Here is a 19,553-nt window from a genome sequence, read left to right as displayed (position 1 = left end):
TTAAAAATTACGTGATGGTGGCAAAAGTTTTGCAAAATCATATTACGTGATTCTTTGTTTGTACCGTGACGTTCCGAGGGGAAATATCCATGGGGTGGCACTAAAAGCGAGTTCAATGTTCTCCAAAACAGTTGAAGGTTTTAAACCTAAATGATAGTGTCAGAAAAAACAAATGTGACAACAAATGCAATTGCGTCAAATTGTGGTGCTTCTACGACGCTTTCGCCTCATGTTTCCACACTCGTGCTCTTCAGGACTCATATCCCGGTACTTTGCATCGTAAGGGTCAATGAGCAGCAGGCTTCCATTAATGACAATTAAAACCTCATATGATGTGAAAGCATGCCCCACTAAAGGGCCAGAGAACTCATCCCGAGAAATGGTCACTGGAATAAAATAAAAAAACTGTGACAACTAGCCCCGGTCTCTTCTACACAGCTGAACATGTAGAAAATAAAGGAGGCAAGAGGCAAGTGTTCGGATGCCTGATATATTTTGAGACATGTGCTGCCCTCTTGTGGACACATCAGCAAATTTCAATTGACAATACATCAGGACAGCAAAACATATTACATATATGGTGGTTTTCATTTACATTACTCAGAAAAACTCTTAAAACAAGCACAAGTGGGGAAAAAACACAAGCTTGGAAATAAAAACCAGATGATATAATAAATCATGATAATATAAAAAGTAATGGCGGGTAGAAACGATGCAAAATTGTTTGCTCATAGCACATAAAAACAGCACATTAATGCAAGAAGCAGAAACTTGTCCATGTGGCAGTCTTTAACTTTTGAATATATTTACATCATGTACCTAAAATAATAGTTTGAAAATAGAAAATGAGCCCATCCTGAATGAAGATCATTTTTACATGAATATAAGTTATGATCATAAAGTAATTTACACTATGTGAAGAAAATAGAGGTATAGACATCACAATTCAAAACTGTGTCAGCATCAATAGTTTGAATGTTGCACTGGTAAAGTGGTAATATTTTTGAAGCTGCAAAACTTTGCTTTGATTTTTATTGGTTCTGTGTAAAACACTATTTACTGCACATAGTTGAATACTGCAATTGCCTGTTTGAAGATCACTTGATATATCTATGATACATTACCTATTATGAAAACAGAGACGTATATGATGCTTCTTTTAAAAATAAACACGAGCATTGTGAGACTGCATCTTCCAATTGTGAAAAGTAAAGAAAAAAGTTTTAATTTCATAAAAAAGAGGAGAATGTCAAAGCTCATGTCTCCCTTTCATTTAAAAACTAAATGAGCACATCTTTTCAAAGCACGCCATTTAATTTATTTGAAGCTGCACAAGGAAATAATGCCAGACTTTCTAAACAAAATGATGGGCTCACTTTTATGAGGCATAGTGCAGCCTCAAAAACATATCACACCTTAAAAAAAACATTCTTAGCCTAAACACAACTCAGGCACTCTACAAAAGAAAAACTAAAACAAATGTTGGATAATTCTGAATTTCTTTTTATTCTGTTGAACACAAATGAAGATTTTTACAGGAATTTCTCAACTCTGTAAGGCCATTCAAAGCAAGTGAATGGTGTCCAAAATGTTGAAGCTCCAAAAATCACATAATGGCAGCATAAAAGTAATCCACATGTCTCCAGTGGTTTAATCAAAGTCTTCAGAAGTGATATGATAGGTGTGGGTGAGAAACAAATCAATATTCAAGTCGTTTTTTACTATAAATCTCCACTTTTCGCATTCTTCATGCATTTCATCACCTACTGGGCAGGGAGGAGAATTTATAGTTCAAAAAGACTAAAATATTGATCTGTTTCTCACCCACACCTGTCATATCACTTCAGAAGACGTGTATTTAACCACTGGAGTTGTATTGATTACTTTTATGCTGCATTATGTGTTTTTTTGGAGCTTCAAAGTTCTGTCCACCATTCTGTCCACCTTGCATTGTGTGGACCTACAGAGCAGAGATCTTCTTAAAAATCTTAATTTATGTTCAGCAGAAGAAAATCATACACATCTAGGATGGAATGAGGGTGAGTAGATCATGTGATACTTTTCACTTTTGGGTGAACAATTCCTTTACATCAAGTAGAAATAACTCCTTACGGTAACAACTTCACATATCAACCTTTTACAGTGTAGCGAGCCATACATTTGTGTTAAAGAGGCTTGGGCAGCTAGTTATCTTATCCATCCATTACTGATCTCAGGTTGTTTCAGAGGCTCATTGCGTTTCTCTTCTCCAGGGCCTCTGTTTGGACCATGCTGGATTTTCATAGCCATATATTCTTCTGAGGGTGTGTGTCTCGTCGCTTTGGCCTCTTCTATTGGTGAGTGCTGTACCATGTGATGGCCGGGGGATGTGGCTGAGAGCGTGTGCTCAGGAGATTTGCGCTCTGATTTGATGGTCAGGTTGAGAGAGGGGTGTGGAGGGGAGGAGGGGGAGGAGCACTGGGAAGGGTATGAGCAATTTCCACCCGAAGCAATTCTAATATAAACATTACCACACACACACACACACACACACACACACACACACACACACACCCCCCGTATATACATATTGTCATGAAATTATAATATATAAAAAATGGTTGTGTTTCAAAGCCTAGTGATACACCTAACATTTGCACCTAATGTTTTTGTGAATTAGAGGTGCCTAAAATGTTTTCTAGGTAGTTAACTAACTAGGTTTTGAATCACAGCCCATTTATGTATTAATAAAGGCTTTATAATATTTAGAGCAAGAAAAAGGGAAGACATCTCACCCAGGGCTGATCATTGACTGGTGGGCATCCTGATGCTGCACAGGTTGCCAAGTATGAATTGAATTACGCTGAAAACCCACGGTGTTACCTGGGTGGCTGTAGTCTAAGAGGAAAATCTGTCTTTAAATACTTTTAAATACTAAAAACATTTTAGGGTGTTATCTTCATACAAGTAATGTAAATGTATCATAGTTAATATAGCACTGGTGGAGCACTAGAACAACTCTTTGTGTGGTCCTTGCAAGCACTGGTATTTCATGCATAATCTAAATGCAAAGTAAATAATTAAAATAACACTGTATTTAATGTGTAACAAGGACACTGTCAAATAAAGTGTTAGTAGTTTAAGTTTACAGTATGTAATTAGCCATTATTTCAAACTGGCACTCACCTGAGGCTCCGTAGTTCCCCAGACTGTGGCCCAGTAAGCCTGTCTTTCCCATCGCCATCATTTGTCCACCGGCATGCATACTATGATACAGCGCCCTCTAGATATGTACAAAGAAAGCACACATTTACAAAACCACTAGATTTAGATTCATAATCAGACATGCCCAAACAGAACATGCTGACTTCTTTACATTTTCAGACTCTTAATTCTGTGTAATGGATTTAAACATGGTAACACATCTATCTATCTATCTATCTATCTATCTATCTATCTATCTATCTATCTATCTATCTATCTATCTATCTATCTATCTATCTATCTATCTAACATCCATCCATCCATGAACCATCTGTCCATCCATCCTTCATCCAACATCCATCCATGAACAATCCGTCCATCCGTCTGTCCATCCATTCATCCATCATCCATCCATCCATCCATGAACCATCTGTCCATCCATCCATCCATTCATCCAACATCCATCCATGAATTATCCGTCCATCTGTCTGTCCTCCGTCCATCCATCCATCCATCCATCCATGAACCATCTGTCCATCCATTAGTCTCACCATCCATTCATTCATCAATCATCCGTCCGTCTGTCCATTCATCCATCCATCCATTCTTCTATCAACCACAAGTCCATACATCCATCCATGAACCATCTGTCCATCCATTAGTCTCGCCATCCATTCATTCATCAATCATCCGTCCGTCCGTCCATTCATCCATCCATCCATTCTTCTATCAACCACAAGTCCATACATCCATCCATGAACCATCTGTCCATCCATTAGTCTCGCCATCCATTCATTCATCAATCATCCGTCTGTCCGTCCATTCATCCATCCATCCATTCTTCTATCAACCATCCGTCCATCCATCCATCCATCCATCCATCCATCTGCCGTTTCGTCTGTCCATCCATTCATCCATCCATCAACCATCTGTCCACCCATCCATCATCTATCAACTGTCCATCTGTCTGTCTGTCTGTCTGTCTATCTATCTATCTATCTATCAATCATATTTATCAAATCAAAACCTATACCTATCTAGTTATGATATATTATACAAGTTAATTCCGGTCCTCAAATTTCATTGGACAAGAGGTGTTCCGAATAATCTAGAGTCCAACACCATTAGGATGCTTCACTGTTTGTATCACTTACATTTATGCATTTGGCAGACGCTTTTATCCAAAGTGACTTACAGTGCACTTATTACAGGGACAATTCCCCCGGAACAACCTGGAGTTAAGTGCCTTGCTCAAGGACACAATGGTGGTGGCCGTGGGGATTGAACCAGCAACCTTCTGATTAACAGTTTGTGCTTTAGCCCACTACGCCACCACCACTCCTACTTGGCTTCTACGGTAACTTGGATTTGTTCAGTAACTATTTTTGGAGATTGCATATTTACCCAGTAGGTGGTGACAAATAAGTCTCTATTATGTTATGAGTGAGTTATTCAATCACTGAGTCAACATTGATAATATAATATAATATAATATAATCATTCAACATTCAAACAGAAATGTCATGAAACAAATATTGAAAATATTCTGATTAATAAAGCCACTGAGCTACTGAACTGTTAAGCATTACATAATGTAAAGAGTGACTCATTCATGCAAGTTATTATAATGAGTTATTAGGAAACGTATGTGGTTTGCAAGATAACACTGCATCTTCCTCTGTATGTTAAATTTATGTTCAGTGACATTAGAACAAATTAGACAAAATGTAATTTTTTAATGTATGTATAAGTGAGTACTTTGGTGGACTCTCTCACAGCATTTGCCAAATTGCTGCGGGTTCCGCACAGTGCAGCGTGTGCATCAAGGCGCCGTCCATCACTGGTCATGCTCAGAGGGGGCGGAGTCTTCATCTCCAAGGCCCTGCTCAGGTTGCCATGGGAGAACATCGAGTAGCCCAAACCTTTATAGCCATATGGGAAGTGAAAAACAAGATGTGGGTGAAATTCATTTTTCGGTTTCTCTCTTTCTCCCCCCCCCCCTCTCTCGTTCTTTTTACCTCCATCTCACTGAAAACAGAAGTTCTCCTTCCCAGATGACTTTTTTGATTTACTATCTAGGCTTGACACCTGCACATGAACAGATTCCACTGATAAATGTGAACCTGCCTTGAACTGACAACTCTGAATTCCACTACACACATTCATTTGACATGTTGTGCATTCGGCAGAGGTTTCAATCCAAAGCAGTTTACATTGTATTCGAAGTATTGTATATATTGTCAGTATTTGTGTTCCCTGGGAATCGCACCCATAACCTTAAGGCCGAAACATACTTTATGCAAGTACATTAATGCAAACGCTTTTAGCTATGCAAGCTCAATTTCATGCATAGTTGCATTCCAAAATGTGTCAGACTGAAATACATAACACAACGCAAGTCCATGTGGATTCTCTACATTTCCACAAGGGGCGCTATAACCAACATTTATTTGTAATGTCCACTTCTAAGGCGAGTTTTCTCTTTCAAGACTGCTACTGTAATGGTAAAGCAGGAGTTTGAAGAGAACATTGCTTAGTAAGTAAGGTAAAGTCAATATAATTACAGCAACTAATGAACCTGTATAATAACACATCTAGCTTAATGGAGCAGTCTTTTCAGGTAACTCTATCGCCCCCTTCAGTACTGTTACTACCACAGTTGTTACCGCCACAGTAATTGGCAATGCATTGGCCAAGCAATTGCATCTGCGTACACGTACTTGTGTAAAGCATGTTTTCTTGCTTTACCAGTTGAGCTACATGAACAGACACATTATATTTGGCAATATTTGCTAATTATTTGGAATATTTTTGCTGTATTATCTGGTCTAAAAGTCTGAGACCATTTATATCTGGAAATAAAATGAAGGTTTCAGAATTTTTTACATTTTAAAACAAAGAAAAGATTTGATGTATAATGAAACAAAAACAAAAAGATTCTACACTATTTCTAATTCACTAATTAAACGTAAACAGATTTGTATAATTGACCATGTTACAGCAACTTTCTACTCAACTTGTTACTCTAATATCATCAGTTGTGGCCTCTTTTGGATGACACTGTATTTGACACTTTGGCTGAACTAAAGTGCTGGAATCAGACCACAGCATTTGGCAGGTATTTAGTCAAATCGCTTTGAGTAGAAAATTCCCATGCAGCGCTTCTAATAGTCATATGAAGTTGAAGAGACGCTGCTTTACGAAGTTCAGCAGGTGTGACAGTATGCTAAGAAACCACAGCTCTGTCTTCAACTACTGTTTCATTGGTTTGTCTGTATGTTAGTGTGTGTATGTGGCTGAGAGGGTGAGCTGTTTCACATATGAGAACTTCCTGTTTGCAAAGTACTAAAATACTCCACTCTGGCTGCGTTTCTTTCAGTGTAGCCCCATCAGAAAAATACTACAATAAGTAAAAGGAATAAGAAGGTAAACTGTTTTAGTTTTTCTATGGGTGAAGTCTCTATTAAACATATTGTGCAACAGTACCACAGTTATATAGAGCAGCATGTTGTATATGCAGCATTTGATATACTTATATACAGTTAATGTCTCTAATAAGAGAAAATACTGGTAAAAACTTGACACAACACTCTTATAAACAAAGCGCCTATCAAGTCAGTTCACTTGGTGGCCATCTTTGAAATGCTAACCAACAAGCTAAGCAGCTATTTTTCTATGTAAACAAGCATTTGAATGTGGAAATACAGAAATCTACAAAAAACGATTGGTCAAGATTACAATCAAATAACATATTTCAAATAAGCAGTAAAGTCTGACAACACTGGTATCATAAATTAGGCTTCTTTACCTCAGATCACATTAACGCTATTTTCCTGACTTGTTTAGCTAATGCACATGTGCGTTCTTGAGTTGATTCACAGGCAATGTCTGTCTCTGAAAGGTGATTGGCTCTTTAACCTGTGAGGCGGTAGTCCGTTATAAATAAATGTTTTCAATGGTTCTTCGAAGCCCTTGTCTTATCAAGAACACTTTTACGTTAAATAGGGTTCAAGAGATCACACTATAAATTTAATGACAGGCAATCGAAAGCTCTGCTGCTGAAATCGGTCTGTGTTTTCCGAAATTCTAACCGCTGCCCCCAGTGGCCGAAGCTTGAAGTGATGTTGAGGTGATATGTCCACAGGGTGGTGCCAAAAGATAGTTGTATTTTAGTTGTAAATTACGTTCTACAGTCAACAGAAATGCACATTTTATTATCTTTACCCCCTAACCCAAACCCCATCCCTAAACCTACATGTCAATGGAGTAAAAATGTCATTTTAGATGGAAAATGTAACCTCTGAATCGTGCTGACTCCTGTTTATGTGAACGCAATCACTTCCTGGTTTCCTTGGGAGCAGAACCCACATCCTGTAGATTATTAGCGCAACGTGCTATCAGTAGCACTACCGGGAAAATAAAAATGATTTAATTGATGCAAAAATATCTTATGGATATGGCACTTTTTTTCAATTTCAGGGAACATTTGGAAGCAACATTTTGATTTCCCGTGTAATCGTATTGAAAATCAGTTTGAATACTCCTTTAGTGGAACATACCCATAATAAATGTGATGAACTACACATGTGGTTTGTTTGGATCTCTGCCTTTTATATGTGGCATAAGGGTCCAAATACATTTCTTAGGGCCACTGTAGGTGGGTTCTGAAAAACCATGGAAATTTAGAAGTTTCTCTTATGGCATCAAACTGTAAAAACATTCTTGGGACCTTAATTTTTAAGAGCGAAGGTGAAGTTAGAAAATATTCAGGAATGTTCTGCCCATTTTGGAGGACATGGACCATACCTGCATGTGGTCCCACAAGAGCTGTATGGGAGTTTGATCCAGCAGAACCAGCTGACCCAGGCCTGGTGCACAGAGGTTTGAATGATGGAGTCCTGTGGGCCCCTAAGTTTGAATTTGAGTTGGTGTAACCATTCTCACTACTCACACCTATCATCGGAGCTTCGGTGGGGAGGAGAGAAGGAGCCTGGGAATAGATTTTAAAATGTTAAACTTTAAGAGCATAAATGCAGTATATACGCATGTTTACACATGCATGTGTAATTCTGTGCATCAATGGTTTTATGTACTGTAGGTTCTTAATGTGTTACCATATAACAATACCACAAAGAGGCCACCAGAGCGCTGGTTAAGTAATTGTTATCTGAACCACAGAACTCACGTAATAGCGCTGGCGAGCAATGGAGAGGTCCATGCCATCGCAAAGCTGATATTTCTCCATCCCTATCGCCATGCTGTCTTCCTGATCGAGCTCAGAACTATCCAGCCCCATTCCCTTCTTTCTTAAAGTCTGGAGCACTCAAAGAGAGAGAGAGAGAGAGAGAGAGAGAGAGTATATAAGAGAGTACACAGTGAAATTAAAATTGTTATGCTGGCAATATAGTTTGTTATGGAAATGCAAATGCAAAATAGAAACATTCTCACAAGTGGTTTTACTTCTCACTTTTATATATTTGTATATTTTTCAAGTATACGTTTGCACTCAACTGTATACTTCAAGTAAACGTTTTAAAGTTTTATACTTTTGAACTCCACTGTATACTTTAAGTATACTTTTATATACTTCAAATATACATTTGCACTCCACTATTTACTTGCAGTTTACTTTGATGTATGTCTGTAGATGTAACTTCCACATCTACAGACATACATATCCTACATACTTGAGGCTTTGCATCAATACAATTCAGATACTATGTACAATATATTCTCAATTACAAAGCAGTTGTGGAACATTCCATTGTTGCTTTACAATTAAATGAACATCAACAGAAACCATAACAGTAGATGATAGCAGGATATGATCTGATGATATACTATTAATTAAAGAGCCTCTGAATGGAGATATTTGGCATGTACCTCTAGTATGTCAGTGTTTGTACGGCTCTCATGTGGTTCACTGTATTCGGTGTACTTCAGCAGCACTTTGTCCATATCAGTGCTAGCGTACTGGAAGAGACGATTCGTGCTGTTGAAGATGATGAGAGCAATCTCGCAGTCGCACAACACGCTCAGCTCGTAGGCTTTTTTCATCAAACCAAATCTGCGCTTGGTAAATGTCACCTTGAAAAGAGAAAGAAAAAAATCCACAGGAGTTTTGTTAGAAAACCTCTGAAAGATGCCATAATGCTATCATGGTATGAATTCTCACACTGCGTCTTCTTGGAGCTTTTTCGGACACTTTTGCCCTTGCTTCACACCTTTAGATCATTTGCCTTGGAGGAAAATATCACATTCTAATGTAAGGCTTGAATCAACATCTTTGGGGTAGATTTCTATCAAATCAGGTGTGAAAAATCACCTCTGTACTTTGACAAGTGTACAAAGTGGCAGAAGATGAGAGGCCCATATGACCCTGTTCACAAACTTTGAAAAGTGTGTGAACAAAACATTCCTGCATAATTTAACAGTATAAATCTAGCAAATTTATTATATTTTTAATTTTTAATTTACTAAAATATTGAAATTTAAATTCGTAAATGTCAAAAGGGACCGTAATGGTATTTTAATGTGGAAGATGAACAGATATAGAATATATAAAATGAGAGCTGTCAATCAGTTATTTTTTTATTAATTAAATTTAATCAAAGTAATTAATCAATTTAACTAAAGAAAATCATTTAATTGAATAAATCAATCACAAATCAATATTTGCTGAAAAAGAAATGACAAATAAAGATGAAATATATAATAATTAAATATAAATATAATAATTCTGATAGTTCAAATGTATTACATTATTGTGGCCGATGAGTGATTAGGCAATAAAAAGAGTGGCTTTAGAAGTCAGTATGTAGTTTTATTCACAACTGAGTTTGTCAATCTGTTCGATGTAGACTTCTTGCATTCTTAAGGTCCATCTGTGGTATTTATGTTGGATGCTTCTGAAGTGTCTCACTATGGCTGCGTCACATTTTATTTGTTTTATTGGTATCACGTCTTTAGTCAAAAATTCTGCATTTTTAGGATGCAGTTTCAAGTTTAATGCAGTTTGCAACTTTGAAAAACACATCTTGAAACCACTGCATTCTGTTGTGCTCCGTCCAGCTGTCTTTGCATAATCATAGCCTGATAGGACATTAGCTTTTAAATATAGGCTGCGAGAAAATATTCTTCTTCATATTACAGAAGTAAAATAAAACAAGTACAAACCTGTCGATTCCGTTGGTCAAGAATCCGAGAAATCTGTATTTTCTTCCGCCCCATGATATTTTGTGTTTGGAACGGGTTTTTCTTGAATCTGCTAAAAGATAAAAAGTGAATAAACACTTTTGTCCATAGAAAAGTGCATTTTGCGCATTTCAAAAACAACTTTATTCATTCTGCCATTTTTTTAAACATCACCTAAGAGTAGGTGAGAAATAAAAATTCCACCTAAACTTTATTTGGCATTGATGCCTGTCCTACAAGCAGCACAGTTATTCATTGACAACCATATTGCTACAGAAACAAACTGTGCATGTATTGCCTTCATAAATCTAGTGGGAACTGCTCATGTGTTGTATTTAGCCAATACCCACTTGCAAGCAAACTTTCCTAACGTGGATCACAGTATGGTGTTTACTTAAGCCCACCAGAGAGTCAGTTGGGAGTAAAGTTAGCATGGGCACATGCTAACACCCCCACAGTCTGGGTTGTCCCAGCAAACATGAGCATTTCCACAGGCATGGGTTAAAAATATGTAATCTCCATTTAAAGGTAGCATGTGTTGCAACCACACTTAGAATAATAGTGTTTCAATGAAGGGAAAATTCTCATCCACCCCCTGTTCTCCCATAAGTGAAATGGACTCAAAAAGACAATTTTGGTTGTTTGAGCATCATCATATACAGATGTAAAAAAAATACAAATAATTCGCCAGAGAATGACTGATGCATTTTAGAGTTCTTGGAGGAACCTGGTATAATACTAGTAGATAGTTGAGAAGGTAAAACACTTGAATTAAAAGTTGAAGTGTCCGTGACGTACTGGATGTTTTTAATGTGCACATGCACAGCTATTAGATTCTCTTTACAATATTATATTATTTGGAGTTATCTATGTATGTTTTATAGTATGGCATATGGCCTATATGCAATTTAGTTTGACAGGTTATATTAGTGGCTAACTAAATGCTACTGCCAGTAGACGTCTGTGTCAGTGTAAGCTTTAATGTTAAAATTCATCCATATAATGAATGTTATTTTCCCTCTGGTAACTACAAAGTTTGATGCTTATTTGAAATACTGGACATATGCATTGTTTTGTATTTCATTTCCACAAAAGTCCTCTACTTGTGCCGTATTGTAATCGACCATTGCAGGATACATAAAGATAAACGTTTTCTTATTATTATTATTATTAAGTAAGTCATATTTTATAACAATATATGTCCATAATCCACATATTATAGTATAACATGTCATATACTCTGTCACATACAGGTGAAACTCGAAAAATTAGAATATCGTGCAAAAGTTCATTAATTTCAGTAATTCAACTTAAAAGGTGAAACTAATATATTATATAGACTCATTACAAGCAAAGTAAGACATTTCAAGCCTTTATTTGATATAATTTTGATGATTATGGCTTACAGCTTATGAAAACCCCAAATTCAGAATCTCAGAAAATTAGAATATTGTGAAAAGGTTCAGTATTGTAGGCTCAAAGTGTCACACTCTAATCAGCTAAACACCTGCAAAGGGTTCCTGAGCCTTTAAATGGTCTCTCAGTCTGGTTCAGTTGAATTCACAATCATGGGGAAGACTGCTGACCTGACAGTTGTGCAGAAAACATCATTGACACCCTCCACAAGGAGGGAAAGCCTCAAAAGGTAATTGCAAAAGAAGTTGGATGTTCTCAAAGTGCTGTATCAAAGCACATTAATAGAAAGTTAAGTGGAAGGGAAAAGTGTGGAAGAAAAAGGTGCACAAGCAGCAGGGATGACCGTAGCCTGGAGAGGATTGTCAGGAAAAGGCCATTCAAATGTGTGGGGAGCTTCACAAGGAGTGGACTGAGGCTGGAGTTACTGCATCAAGAGCCACCACACACAGACGGGTCCTGGACATGGGCTTCAAATGTCAAACGTCTTACCTGGGCTAAAGAAAAAAAGAACTGGTCTGTTGCTCAGTGGTCCAAAGTCCTCTTTTCTGATGAGAGCAAATTTTGCATCTCATTTGGAAATCAAGGTCCCAGAGTCTGGAGGAAGAATGGAGAGGCACACAATCCAAGATGCTTGAAGTCAAGTGTGAAGTTTCCACAGTCTGTGTTGGTTTGGGGAGCCATGTCATCGGCTGGAGTTGGTCCACTGTTCTTTATTAAGTCCAGAGTCAACGCAGCCGTCTACCGGGACATTTTAGAGCACTTCATGCTTCCTTCAGCAGACAAGCTTTATGGAGATGCTGACTTCATTTTCCAGCAGGACTTGGCACCTGCCCACACTGCCAAAAGTACCAAAACCTGGTTCAATGACCATGGTATTACTGTGCTTGATTGGCCAGCAAACTCGCCTGACCTGAACCCCATAGAGAATCTATGGGGCATTGCCAAGAGAAAGATGAGAGACATGAGACCAAACAATGCAGAAGAGCTGAAGGCCGCTATTGGAGCATCTTGGTCTTCCATAACACCTCAGCAGTGCCGCGAGGCTGATAGCATCCATGCCACGCCGCATTGAGGCAGTAATTAATGCAAAAGGGGCCCAAACCAAGTACTGAGTACATATGCATGATTATACTTTTCAGAGGGCCGACATTTCTGTATTTAAAATCCTTTTTTTATTGATTTCATGTAATATTCTAATTTTCTGAGATTCTGAATTTGGGGTTTTCATAAGCTGTAAGCCATAATCATCAAAATTATATCAAATAAAGGCTTGAAATATCTTACTTTGCTTGTAATGAGTCTATATAATATATTAGTTTCACCTTTTAAGTTGAATTACTGAAATTAATGAACTTTTGCACGATATTCTAATTTTTCGAGTTTCACCTGTATATCACAGAGAGACAGAGAAATACTGTAAATAGCCTTTATTTGTGTCATTAATGATTATTACACGCCGATGACTGCTTCTACACATCTATGAAACAACGTATCTATAAGACAAGAGATTAATTATAACATACATATAATAGTCATCATCCATACCAATCAAATTAATTCCAAATACTCAGCACCCCTCATACTCTTCAGAAGTGCTATCCTATACTGGCCAACTAATATACAAAAAGTAAACTCACTCATTATAACACTTTCTCACTTTTTATTTACACATAACACTACATACTGTACACATTGAATAAAACGTTTGCATTATAAACTAATTTAATCCACTACGTAATGGATGTTAGTGACATAGTAGATTAAGTCCACTACATCATCGTGCTACAGTCCACAGCGAGGGCTTCTTGCTGAACCTGGAGCTCACATGTGTCAATAAGTTCAACAATACTTCCAGCCTCTGCCACTGGGGGCAGTAATTTGAATTTCAGGAAGCGCAGACTGATTTCAGCTTAAGAACTTTTGACCTACTGTCACCGGATTCACAGTGAGATCAGCCTGGTACCAATTCTGCTTAAATCTGCAGCGTTTTCTGCATAATTCTGCGCGCATGATTCCGTATGGGCCTTTTCCCTACCACATCTCTTAGTAAAGTGACTTACTGCTGATATAAAAGCCCCAGGGATTTCGGCCATTCTTTTTTTTCTCTCACATTAGACATGTGTGACCTCATCTATTTTTAAAATCTCAAAGTCTATGGTTTGTGGAGAGAACGACACAGTTCCCACGATCCATGAGTGCCCGTTGCCCTCACACCCACCCCTTGGCATACAGGCGGACAAGTGATCTGGAGGAATCCTTGTTTTGTGCCATTATAACCATATAAAGAGAATACAGATATGAGCATCTGTACACAACCTTGCACAAACACACACACACACACACACACACACACACCTAAAGGCTTTGACAGGTGGCTTGTATCCGGGCTGGGCAGTTGGTCATGAGATATAAATGGAATGCGAGGAAGTGAGAATATTTGTGACAAGATCTCTATCACTGTTGGTCGCTACGTTTAAAGTTCCTTAAATTTGTAAATGCATTCACTAATATGAAGCATGCAGCCTTCACTGAATCAAAGATAATATGAAAATGCTTTCTAAGCAATGCACATGGAAGCAAGTATAGATTATGTTTTGTTGTTTTTTGACACAACTCAAGCTTTTGAGAATCAGTTATCTCAAAGAACTAAGGTTGGGGTACTGTGGTAGACATAACCACAGAAACAGTAGCAGGGTCTGAAGTAGTCAGATGTGAGGTGAATTCATTTTTCAAAATGGTATGAGTAAAATACATTTTTAAGTCCTGATTCCATCTGATGACACTAACAGTGCAAACATGACACTTCGCCTTTAATCTCTAGTCATGTTTATAAAAGCACATACATTAGCTTTGTCTTTATATTCTCAACCTTATGTCATCCCAATCCCTATACATTTCTTTTATGGAATGCAACTGAAGAGATTTCAAGAATTTTCTACAAGAATGTTTTACATGCAGTTATATGAATAGGGAATGGCGCTCTCAAGCTTTGAAAACAAGCAAAAGCTTTGACAGAACCTAAGGAGAAAATGATTACAGAATACAATTTTTGGGTGAAAACAAAATATACAAAACTTAGATAATGAATTAGAATATTTCCTTAAAAGTGTTGTATTTTTTGGATGAAAAACAAATGACAATATACAGTATGAGAGGGAGAGAGAGAGAGAGAGAGAGAGAGAGAGAGAGAGGAGGAGGGCAGGTCCGGGCCGTGAATCTGCACGGTCGACCCCCCAATCGGGCTAATCAGAAGAGGAGAGGGATAAGGCCGATCCGGATGCGGCAGTTCGGGAGAGAGAGAGCCACATGCAGCTGCCATGTTGTCTTTATAATACAGTAGCATGTCTGCTATTTTTTCCTCACATAATTTAAATGGGTCTTTATCAGTGAATATTTTAGGAAGGGGGTCCCTCACATACTGTAGGGATCATCATATTTAGGGGTTCTTGATATCAAAAAATAAATAAACATCCATTCTAAGAGACCTGGTTTCAGATTCATGAAAATCTTCTGAAGACAAAAATTAAGAAAGTTTATTAGAATAAATAATATGTTCATAAGAAGGTATCTAGATGTAAACGTTGACGGTTTAAGAAAAAGATAACAACATTCGGCAACACTTTACAGTAAGGTTTCATTTGTTAAGTAGAGAATAATGTACAGTCAGCCGGTTGTAATCGCAAAATAAACCCAGACAGGATGAGTCATATCTCAGCCTAAAGGGGTTTATTTTGCGATTACAACCGGCTGACTGAACATAATCCTGCTCTTTACACAGCTGCTAACCAAATAAATAAATACATGGACATAAAATATTGATGTGCATTGAAATGATGTAAATCTGTACCATTCAATTCAATAAATCGCTGAACAGCTGAAATACCTCTCCGATTGGAAACAAAGTTCTGTTGGTGTTTTTTTGTTAAAATAACTGCCTGACTTTTTCAGTCTATTACAAGACTACTCTCCGAACAAACAAATAAATGGGCATGAAACATTGATTTGCACTAAATGTATGGAATTATGTGAGATGTAATAAATAGCTGAACAGCTGAAATCCACCTCCGGTTTGTGTTGGAGTTCTGTTGGTGTTTCATTTTGTAATTAATGACTGTCTAATTGCTCATTGTGTAACTTATTAGAAGACTACTTGCCAACTAAATAAATAAATGCGCATGAAACATTGATTTGAGCTGAAATAATTTTATGTGCTTAATTGTAGAGATCGCACAGTGAGCCGAGAAGCAGGAATGATGGATCACAAATACCCGGATGAGCGATCTGATACGTGGATGTACAGTTGTTACTGAACAATATCAGACCACTAGATGGCACCATTGACCAATCAGGATTGAGTATTCTAGAATAACATTAGTTATCATGAACTAATGATGAGCAATACTTTTACAGCATTTATTAATGTTGGTTAATGTTAAATTCAACATTTACTAATACATGTTTTAAAACAAATGTTGTATATGTAAGCATTAGTTAATGCACTATGAACTAACATGAACTAATGATGAACAATTGTATTTTTGTTAACTAACATTAACAAACATTAATAAATTATGTAAATAAATATATTGTTCATTGTTAGTTCATGATACATAAAATGTCCTGTTACTGTGTTTTTCCTTTGCATTGCAGTTGATTATAGCTGTAAAATGGATTGTATATGAACAAAATGAAAAGAAAAGAAATAAATGAACAAATAAATAAATCACAAGACAATGGTTTTGCTGCGTAATAGTGCAACTATTGCACCACTGGATCCTCCGTGCCCTCGGTGTGTGTTCGGCTTCCTGTGAGACTCTTTCAGAGGCCTTACAGTGGAAAAGTATACACACAAACAGTGGTGGCCTGCTACGCTTACACAGTCTCCCACAGAGGAGCACTTACTCTGGGGCAAGAGGGGACTAATTGCTGGGTCCCTCAAGGGGGCAACACCATCAGTGCACCAACAACAGACACCTTTGTCAAGACAAGTCAAAGCTGTTGGAGCATGGGAACAAAAATAAATGAGCTCTACAAAATATACTGCAAGCAAGTAATGATTTGATACTGGAAGTCAAAACTGTTTCAAAACCATATGCAACTACCACCTGTAGCATACAGTCACTTCAGCTGTCGCAGGCAGAAGCTTCTGGTTTTTATGTTTATGTGTTGAGGGATGAGAAACCTATGCTTGCCGAAAATAGCAAGTAAGACTTGTATTTGCATACTAAATGACTATAGCAATCCTGCGAGTGCATGGCTGAGAAACTCAGCAAGCAAGAGGAAGACAACGTGGGTGAATCTCATGAGAACTGACAAGAAAATGGCTTGGTCATGTTTAATCCTAAATCAATAATAATACAAAAAATTTAATTATATTTTAGATAAAGACAAGCCTACACTTAGGACCATTAAATGTTTTTTTTTTTTTTTGTATTCTGGTGTTATTTTCAGTTATTTTCTCATTAATGCTACACGCTTTATTTTACTATTCCAATTGTTTTCAATGATGATTCTTATTACCGTAACCATACCGTATTTTTTTTTTTTTTACTGTATTAAAAAAAAGACGTTGCACAATTTTCTAAGTTAAAATCAGTTAAAACATATACAGATGTATTGAATAAATACTTTATAATTTAAATAATATATATTTTCTCTCTCTCGCTCTTTTTTTTTTTTTTTTTTTTTGCATTGCGGTAATTTCGTTAGCAACGAAAAAATCTTAAAAGTATATTCTGGATTTATTACAAATTAATCTCAATCGACAGCATTTGTGGCATAATGTTGATTACCACAAACATTTATTTTGACTCGTCCCTTCTTTTCTTTAAAAAAAAAAAGCAAAAATCCGGGTTACAGTGAGGCACTTATAATGGAAGTGAATGTGGCCAATTTTTGGAGGATTTAAAGGCAGAATCAGTAAGTGATTTTATCACACTAAAATAATGTTTACATTCCCTTCCATTGTAAGTGCCGCACTGTAACCCAGATTTTTGCTTTTTTTAATGAAAAGGAGGGGCAATCAAAACTTATTTAGTGGCATTCAACATTATGCCACAAATGCTGTCAATTGAGCTTAACTTGCATTGAACTTGGAATATTCCTTTAATGGCCCTGAAAACGTGCTTTATTTTCTATATGGAAAATGTAACTTCTCATTTGTTTCTTTTGGTGTAAATATCCAAGACATACTGTAGTATTAAACATCTTAAAATGTAATTAGAAGCAAGAAAAGAAAATGCTGCATATTTGTGCTTTGCACCAACTGAATGAAACTATTCTATATCATTCTATGATTTGCACAATTTTGTACTATAATGAAAATTATGGTAATTTTGCCAATGATGGATACGATTGTGTCACAGTGTCACTGAAACCACTTGTAAATGAAAACACTAATAAGCTGTTAACTCACAAATTCTTCGCCTGAGTGACCAAACAGTTCATAATAGTGAGGAAAAGGGGCGTTAATAACACTTTGTGTAATAAATAGTGTTCTGCATTAGATTATCACAGTTTCATGGTTACAATCGATGGTGGCTTGATTAGACCAGTGAACAAGCAAAAAGCCTACTTTTTGTCATAAGTCCATAATGTGTGTCAAGTAATATTGATTCATTTAAAGAAAAGTTATGAGATAAATGGCCAAATTCAATTGGCTGTTGATCGCTATTTCTTTAGATTCTATAATATTCCATGAAAACTGGACAAAACAATGATTTTTGTGTACAGTAGGCCTACACATTTAGTTAACTATGAGATATGAAATATGAAACCATCAAAAATATGCATTGTGACCTCTTATATGACACCAAAAATGCAGTAGGTTATCTTAATATAAGGCATGCTGGTACACTATAAGAACATGCCAACCATACATATATATATATACATACAGTATATATAGGCTATATATATATAAGCTAGATGATGTATATGATATATAAGAATAACCTATTCATAATTTAATTTAGTTTAATGCATGAAATTACATGTTAATCCACTGAGGCTACACTGTGTTGTTTCGTTTAACTAGCTCTGCAGTCCCGTATATAACATATACAGTAACTGTACAAGGTCTGCTTGAGATAAAAACGTATTTTTACAAGCAACAGTCTATCTTAATTTTCCGAAAGAAAAAAGTTATTACCTGCTTTTGAAATGAACCAGTCAATGAAGTGGTTAACAAAGTCACCAGTCTGCAACGCAATGATTCAGATGAATGGTCGTGTTGATTCAGTTCACGTCACCCGATGGTCGTCGTGCTCTTTTGACAGCTGCGCATCTCCAGTTGTTCATACAGTGGCAGCGTCATGTCGACATAACCACGCCCCCTCGGCTTTTCCATTGGCTAAGAAAGACGCCAATCATATCCATAAAAGAAAATGACCATACACCCGCCCGCTTTCAACCTCAATTGGCTGAAAAAGACGCCAATCATCTCTACACTAAAGGGCCGTTCACACCGAACACGCTTTGGCGTCCGTCTGTGCTGTTTTTCCAATTGTTTTCTACGTAAACACACGCTATACGGGCGTCTTTGACGGTTGCGCCGTATCTCACTGCTTCTTCAGCGTCTCGCGCAGAAGCATCGCGCTTCTTTAAAAGATCATCAATTGTTAAAAACGTGTCCCGAGACAACTGCGTCCAGCCGTTTTTTTTTTTAAACGCAAAAACATGTTCGGTCTGAACGGCCCCTTATTCTGTTATTCACTGAATGAGAAATTTCGCGGACCTTACCTTAAATAGGCACTTAAACA

At 37.1% G+C, this 19,553-nt stretch overlaps 1 protein-coding gene across 3 annotated transcripts; it reads right to left on the bottom strand.

Annotated features, from left to right (window-relative positions):
* Positions 1–489: 489 nt before the first annotated feature.
* LOC127639876 (myocyte-specific enhancer factor 2B-like) lies at positions 490–19,073 on the bottom strand. 3 transcript variants are annotated; one of them, XM_052122177.1, is made up of 9 exons: positions 18,944–19,073; positions 10,360–10,447; positions 9,067–9,270; positions 8,369–8,497; positions 7,990–8,173; positions 4,942–5,105; positions 3,166–3,262; positions 2,775–2,877; positions 490–2,494 (listed from the first exon to the last, which is right to left on the bottom strand). In XM_052122177.1, the coding sequence occupies exons 2-9, from the start codon at positions 10,411–10,413 to the stop codon at positions 2,188–2,190; spliced, it is 1,242 nt and encodes a 413-aa protein (XP_051978137.1). In that variant the 5' UTR covers positions 10,414–10,447; positions 18,944–19,073; the 3' UTR covers positions 490–2,187. The 3 variants fall into 3 exon arrangements, with proteins under 3 accessions (XP_051978137.1, XP_051978139.1, XP_051978138.1); XM_052122179.1 differs by having other exon boundaries at positions 4,960–5,105; XM_052122178.1 differs by having other exon boundaries at positions 10,360–10,450; positions 18,944–19,053.
* Positions 19,074–19,553: the final 480 nt, after the last annotated feature.

The sequence above is a fragment of the Xyrauchen texanus genome, chromosome 48 (genome assembly GCF_025860055.1).
Source record: "Xyrauchen texanus isolate HMW12.3.18 chromosome 48, RBS_HiC_50CHRs, whole genome shotgun sequence".
In the NCBI taxonomy this organism is placed as follows: Eukaryota; Metazoa; Chordata; class Actinopteri; order Cypriniformes; family Catostomidae; genus Xyrauchen; species Xyrauchen texanus.
The sequence above is the reverse complement of the archived record's forward strand: the minus strand, read 5'-3'. Positions and strand labels throughout refer to the sequence as shown.